We start from the raw sequence: 7,500 nt of genomic DNA on the forward strand, positions 1-7,500 counted from the left end.
CATTTCATCATTATCAGTTTCATTATCATCACTTTTATCTCCATTACCATCAACATCAACATTACCTCTGTAGTCTTTATTGTCATTATTGCTATCATTATCATCAGCGTTATCATCATCGTTTTCACTTTCATTGACATCGTCTTCGCCTTTGTCACCATCATCATCTTCATTCTCATCATCGTTACCTTCATCGTTACTTTCATCATCATCCATCATCATCCATCGTCGTCGTCGTCGTCATCGTCATTGTCATTGTCATTGTCATCATCGTCGTCATAATATTTATCTTTATATTTATCTTTATCTGTTTCTTTTATATTTCATTTTGTGTTTATTTTTCTGTCTTTCTCCTTGTGCTATATTTTCCATTTCTTTTCTTCTGTATCTCACCTTTTTCTATTTATTTCACCTATGTATTTTTCTTCTATATCTTATCTTCCTCCAGTGTTCTTTGTTATCTATTTGTTTTCTCTCCTCATCCTATTATTCTGTTTTTTCTACTTATTCTACATATTTTTCTTCTTTTTCTACTACTGTTATTTATTCATGGTCTTTCTCTTTTTTGTAAGGAGGAGAGGGAAAAAATTCTGTAAGACCTAGAATGAAAAAGCAACCAATAACTGTGGTTGACAAGTACTTTAAGGTTACAGGAATGTGTGACTAATAGTAGGAGACGATCCTGAGGCCCCTGGATGACACTCTGTAAGTGTTTCGCTCCAGCCCAGGAGTGACAATGTATGGTGAGTACCTCGCTCTCGCAGACAGGAGGCAGTCTTCCGAGGTCCTCAGCGCTGCTGGGAATGGCACTGGTGATGTGTTCGAGTAATGAAAGGAGATCTTGGCAGTTGGTATTCACGACGATTAAATCTGGTGACGAAGTGGTCTCCAGTTGGCAAGGAACAGCAACCCATAAATAGGTGATACATAAGAAAACGGGTTGAAAACCATTGCTCTAATGGAATGGAGATCATAAGCAAGTGCTATGGGATACTGTGTGTGGATAAATGACACCACCAGACGAGTGTTTCAGGCCAAGGCTTGAATCTTATCCCCCATGATGATGATAAATATCGTCGTAATGGTACCTGTATAAAGATAAGTATAAGAATGAGTACATTTATTACAAGAAAGACGTCAGGCATTTCTACAGCACAGATACGAGGCCCCTCTTCTTCGCTTTTGATGTCATGGAGGAGTAAGATTTGATAAGAGACCACTGTGAAGTCTTCTTTTTCCCGAAGATTTGGTTGTTAATAATGACATGTTTCGCCATCAGACCTGCACCACTGTCCCCAACGGAGCTGCGTGGAGGAGCCCTCATGGGGACCGTCCTAGGAACGGGCAAGTCTCTGGAACGACCGCGACAAAATATGGTAAGTCCTCGTTTGACAATCACCTCCTCCTCCTCCTCCCCCTTCACTACACTACACTACATCTCCTTTTCTCACCCATCTTTCCTCCTCTTTCTCCACTTCCCCGTTATTGTTCTTATTCTCCTACTCCTCTTCCTTCTCCTTCACCTTTTCCTCCTCCTCCTTCTCCTCATCTTCCTTTCTTCTTTCTTGAATTTATTCTTCCATGTGTGTCGACTAAGTTGGCCGCCAGCTCGCGAGGCCCCTCCTGTCTGCATCCAACCAACCAACCAACCAACCTCCACCCATTCCTGTTGCTCACGACAACATTGGTCAGTTTTTTCCTTCCTCCATAACATTTGTTGCTCCTTGTGTCTGCACCTAGGGTCGTATATATAGTTATTTTTGTTACCCCAAGTCATTTAGTCTTCTTTTTGTCAAGTTATCAAAATTCTTGATGTTATTTTTTTTTTTTTTACTTTATCTAATTGCCTGACCTCGGATGAGGTGACGATGGCTTGTGACGCCGTCAAGAGGTTCCTGCACGTCGTCTTCAGTCTCCTCTTATTCCTTCTGCTTCCATAACCCCTTCACACGGCCCCACACAGCCCGCCACCGCTTCCCTTGCCACCGCTAATTGCACTATCCCCATCACCTTCCCCCACCTCCGTCACCACCACCACCACCACCAATCATTGTTGTACTATCACCAACCACAGTAATACCAGCTGATTTCAAAGAGGACATAAACATGTTCATTTTTTCACCGATCTTACTAAATATGTTGCATTAAAGCTGTCTTTCCCTGTCCCAACCACCCCCTCCACCACCTCCCACCCTTCCCATTTCCATTTGTCTCTTCCCCTCCCATTCCTTCCCTCTCAAACCCTTTCCTCCATCCCTCAATGCACAGTCCTTACCATCTTTCATCTCCGTGTAATGGTTATGATACTATCTACCTTATCAGTCAGCTGATTTGAGCCCTGTCAAAGACACCGCAAAACAGTCTTACTCAAAGCTCACCACGTTTTCGCATCATGTGGTTATGAACTCTTGATTTTTTTTTTCTTTTCTTTTTCTCTCTCTCTCTTCGGACCTAGCCCGCAGAATTATCTCGCTTTGAGACAGCAAGAGACTATACTGTATACGCTTGAAAACAAATTATTTTTTGGATTGCCCGAATACATCTTCTTAGCGGGCAGGGCCTGGTGTTACCACGATGCATGTAAGGGTACACACGTCAGTCAATTTTCGAAAGAAAAATAGCAGTTTCTTTCATCTACAAAGGGAAAACATCTTTACCAGTAATAGTGACAGGAGTAAGTATGGATTTTTTTTTCTACATGACATGGTTTGTCGATACTATTCAACATTTCCAGGTGAAGACAATTTTGAAGGGAGATTTCTTTTATAACTTTTAGGGTCAAAATGTGGATAGGGATAATGTACTATAAAATGTACTCAACCCCATTATAAATAAATCTCAAGTGTGCCCAATCAACACTTAGATTTGGCGTCAAAGCAAAATTCTAGACTTTATGAAAAATTCATCTTAATGCTTATTTTTCCATTTTACGAATTAAAATTGTGTAATTTTCAGAATGTTGAGAGCATAAAAACGCAATTTAAGACCCTGAGGAAAACATTATGATAATAATAATAATAGCTCTTCGTGAGCCTAATACTTTTGCTCTTTGTAAAATTTTCTTACAGTTTTATTATGTTCAGATTTACTACTAAAATCAAATTATAACACCCGAAAGAATTATGTGTATCAATGTCACGATAGTAGATGAGATAGGACGTGAAAAATAAGGAATTTTTCGAAAATATCTGGTGGATGTTGTAAACCAGTTCTGTAGTAAACTTTTCAGCTCTCATAATTTATAACGAAATATGTTTTTCATGATGCAATAGCTGAAATACAAACACAGTCAGACAGGAATAAACATTATTAAGCCAAACATTATTAAGCCAAACATAATTACCTAACCATGAATGCTCGCTGGCATGGTTCATTAAATTCTGTGCTACAGAGTCCTCTGAAAGAGGCACCGTCCTAGCCACCTGGTAAGGGGAGTTCGCGACATTAAACCAAAATCTATCAACATAACCAACGGGTAATTATATAATTCAGCCGAAACAATTACCGGCTGCACATTGCCGAAAGCCAAAGATCACCTAGAAGAGGAAATCAAACATCTTGACATGTGCTACACACAGTTATGTATCCGTCAAACAAAAACCAACTTATCACACTACACGGTACATAACATAGTAGCATTTAAACACATCTCTGCATGATATTATCTACAAGGATAGAAATGCAGGTAAACTTAATCCATAACAGCAACAGTGTAAACATATGAGATAGATTTCAGAACACAACACATGGATAACCCTATTCCACCCATTCGGTATAGTCACCACACAACATTTGAGACTTCTCAACATTGACCAAGCAATTCCACAGACATGTCCACACTGTCAGAATGCTTCGTATACAGTCAAACATACCTTCACAGACTGCACAACACTGTCAGCATATACACGAACCCAATATAACCGGGTTGGAGGACATCTGGCGGGATCCATGAGAGTTTGCCTGTTTTGCTTTCGAGTTATAACGCAGTGACACCGTGATCATGGCAGATCAACAGCAATGTAAAAGTTCTCCAAAACTATTAGTCAAAGTTTGCTATCATCAAAGTCAATAGATTAAATTTAGGCATTCAGTTATTTTTCTTTTCCTCCACCGTAGACGCGTACTCGTATACTAAATCCAAATGGCTAACACAAAGGCAAATCATGCCGATAGGAGACCCTTACGGTAAAAAACGAGGACATGTACAAATGAAAATTACAGAAACAGGTAAGTAAACGAGTAGACAAATTAACCAATTAAAGGACATTATATTTTATTGCTAAGGTGTTTGTTCAACTGAATCTTAAAAACTTTCATCTGTACTGCATGCGATCACCTCAACGGGAAGTTTATTCCATTCATCGATTATGTAGTTGATAAAGTTGGTTCTTCCTAGGTCGAGAGTAAATCCATCTCTTGACAACTTGAGATTTTTGTTTTGTGAAGACATGTATCATATACTCCTTGATTTTTCCCCTTTTCTAAAAATAATAGTTTAAAATAACTTAGGTGTTTTTTATCTGTTTTGTATCTACTATCGATATTTCATTACTGTGCCATTTCCATTCCATCTTTAACAAGAATAGGAGAAATTACAAAAACAGTATATTCCGAAAATGGGTATACAAGTTATACTTATTGTTGGTTGAAAATCGGTGAGCTTATAAGTCAAAAGGTTGTGCTGTCTGCCTTGAAATTTTATTTACCTTCTCTGGGTCTGCTACATTATGTATCTTAGTACAATTATCAGGCTTTTTTTCTGATAATGATTAGGTTTATCATTACGAATTCACACTCTCAAAGAGGGATGTGACAACGCCTCTTTATGGAGTTTTCGAAGCAGATGATCTAATATAGTCTGCCCTTACAACGAACTCGCTTGCTGCCGGTTAGGATTCAAATTGCCTCCAATCCTGATCTCAGCACCAAGCGAAGCCCTAAACTGCTCGACCAAACATACTTCGCTTGGTAATTGTTTTTCAAAATTCATTATCTGCTACCTTGACTCAGAAAAAAAAAGAACAGACACGAGATGAACGACATATGGTATGGAATTAGGTCCCTGTTAATCTATTTATCATGTCAAGATATTTTCAGTCTCTTCCTCATAAAGTCTGATAGATTCTTTCTCTCCCCCGAGACTATTCATTATGCTATATAGTACCTAATTTTTCATTAGATTCTATTTGTAATTATGTTTAGAACACTTAATAGTAATAAGAATTAGCTTATGAAATTTTGCCGTAAGAATTACACGTGTAATTGTAACGTGTATTGAATTATTCTCCGCCTTTCTTGATCCGGTTTAACGTTGAGGACTCCTCCCCCCCCCCTTATTAGCAGGCTAGGACGGTACCCCTTACGTAAGACTTTGTAGTATTGAATTTCATTAACCATACCCTTGGTCCAACTCGCTGGCGGCAAGGTTAGGACTACCGTCACCTCGACCTCCGCCGCAAGTACCGACGCTCTAACCCGCTCGGCCAGGGAGCATCCTGTACCCTTTTTCCTACTGAATTTAAGCATAAAAAAAAATCGAAAACTTATACAATGAATTCATAAACTCTGACATGAGAATTTTTTACCCGCATTTTCACCCGCACAAGAATTAGATAGTAAAAAAAAAAAAAAATCCCAGACTCTGAACTTAGCACTATCAGCTGGAAATATTATTTCAGGTCAAATAAGCTATGGAGTCGAATTTTCTGGATATTTCTATTCAAATTACCAGTAGAAATATTGCTCACTGAAGAATTTGGGTCCTAAACTAAGTGCGCCTGTCAGGATTAGTAGAAACAAGTAATAAAACATGGGTACATTTAGGTCCAGTATCCCTTCCTCTTTTCAAATGATAAGTTCCCCCCCTTATCGTCCATACCTCTTACACAAAAAAAGAGTAAAAAAAAAAAAAAAAAAAAAAAAAATGTAGTCAGGATTAATAGAAACAAGTAATAAAACATGGGTACATATAGGTCCACTATCCCTTCCTCTTTTCAAATAATAACTTTCCCCCCCCTTATCGTCCATACCTCTTACACACACAAAAAAAAAAAAAGTGAAAAAAAAAAATTTAGTGCAAGTTTAAGGGGAACAGAAGTGTTTATTGGTGGTTTATGAAAAGATTTCGAGGTTCTGAGCCCGAAACATTTCAGAGATTTATATATATATATATATATATATATATATATATATATATATATATATATATATATATATATATATATATATATATATATATATATTCGAGCCTAGTTTAGCCCTCGAGAGCAGTGGGCCCCTAACGACACATCATTACTTCTTACAACATTGATTTTCAAGTGCTAGTAGCATTGCAGATCAAAGGGGGAAATCAACACTGCAGTCTGGCCATTTCATAATACGATGGTTGAACGAAGTGCAACAAATCAGAACAAATAAAAAGAACAAATACTTGTTCCCTTCCCACCTATGGTTTTGAAATTGTTCGGAACTATAGGCTGAGACAAACGGAGCATACAAGTTTACGGAGCTTTGTCTACAAGCATATGCAAGCGTGCAGTGCATATAGCTTGCACCGGCATAAAACACATGGACTCCCAATAAGTCTGCAACATATAGATACGAACAAAAGTCATACACCATATCAAAACCAATGAAGCTGTAATTATCCAATAAACTCACCAGTATTTACAGATAAGTACTGATAACTATTTCACAAGAAATGGTCATCATGGACTGGTAGGCCTGCTACACGTACCCCATCCCCAAGCAGGGATTCTGTCAACTTTGGGTATATTTTCGAAAGGAGGACTGCTCCGAAAGAGAATATCGAAAGCTGCTGATGCCGAAAATTACTGTTAAATATTCCCTTTCCACCACAATGACGTTTTCCCATGTCCTCGAATAACTGGCCAACATAGAATGGACATACAGTATAAAGACTTCTGTTAATCCTCCTATCTTAATGCACCCAGATTTTAATTAGAAAAAAAGATCAGAATAGGTGAAAATTATATCTGTATCCTTTTGATTTTGCAATAACTGACGTTAGTGTAGCCATCAGGAGTTATTTGAATCTCATCAGGTTAATCACATCCGGTTATCCCGTAGATTAGTTCGATATGATATTTTAGCTATGATATTTTAGGCTTCCATGGTAGTTTTGCTATCCTGCCCTAGTCAATGAGGTAATTAATCCTGTTGTAAATTCTATGAGTGTTGTGAGACAACGATGACCTAAAAAGATGGGCAGAAAGTACATACTAGGTCAATAGAAACACAGAATCACTCTATTATTATAGGCATGGAATTTCATGTAACCGGTCTTACTCTTAGTTTGACAGACTATTTGACATTTACTGCGAGATTTGCAAAAATCACAAATTTCAGTTCCTATATTTGGCCTCTAGTTGAATTAATCTTTTACTCTCACTTCCGATTTGAGATAAGAAGCACAGTCCCCTCACGGGCTACAGTAAGGATTTACCTAGTCTGTCGAAATAAGAAACGATTTATATACCC

The 7,500-nt window shown here is 38.1% G+C and overlaps 1 protein-coding gene across 19 annotated transcripts in view; it reads left to right on the forward strand.

Annotated features, from left to right (window-relative positions):
- Positions 1–7,500, forward strand: part of LOC143041008 (uncharacterized) — an 855,385-nt gene that overhangs the window by 549,404 nt on the left and 298,481 nt on the right. For all 19 annotated transcript variants that reach the window (XR_012967777.1, XR_012967769.1, XR_012967772.1 and 16 more), the window contains one exon: positions 1,280–1,376. Coding sequence is in view for 5 of the 19 variants with exons in the window: in XM_076212549.1 (XP_076068664.1) it covers positions 1,280–1,376 (97 nt within the window). In the remaining 14 variants the exon portion in view is untranslated. The remainder of the gene's footprint in view (positions 1–1,279; positions 1,377–7,500) is intronic.

This window comes from Oratosquilla oratoria, chromosome 30 (genome assembly GCF_046742065.1).
Source record: "Oratosquilla oratoria isolate Oo_2021 chromosome 30, ASM4674206v1, whole genome shotgun sequence".
Taxonomy (NCBI): domain Eukaryota; kingdom Metazoa; phylum Arthropoda; class Malacostraca; order Stomatopoda; family Squillidae; genus Oratosquilla; species Oratosquilla oratoria.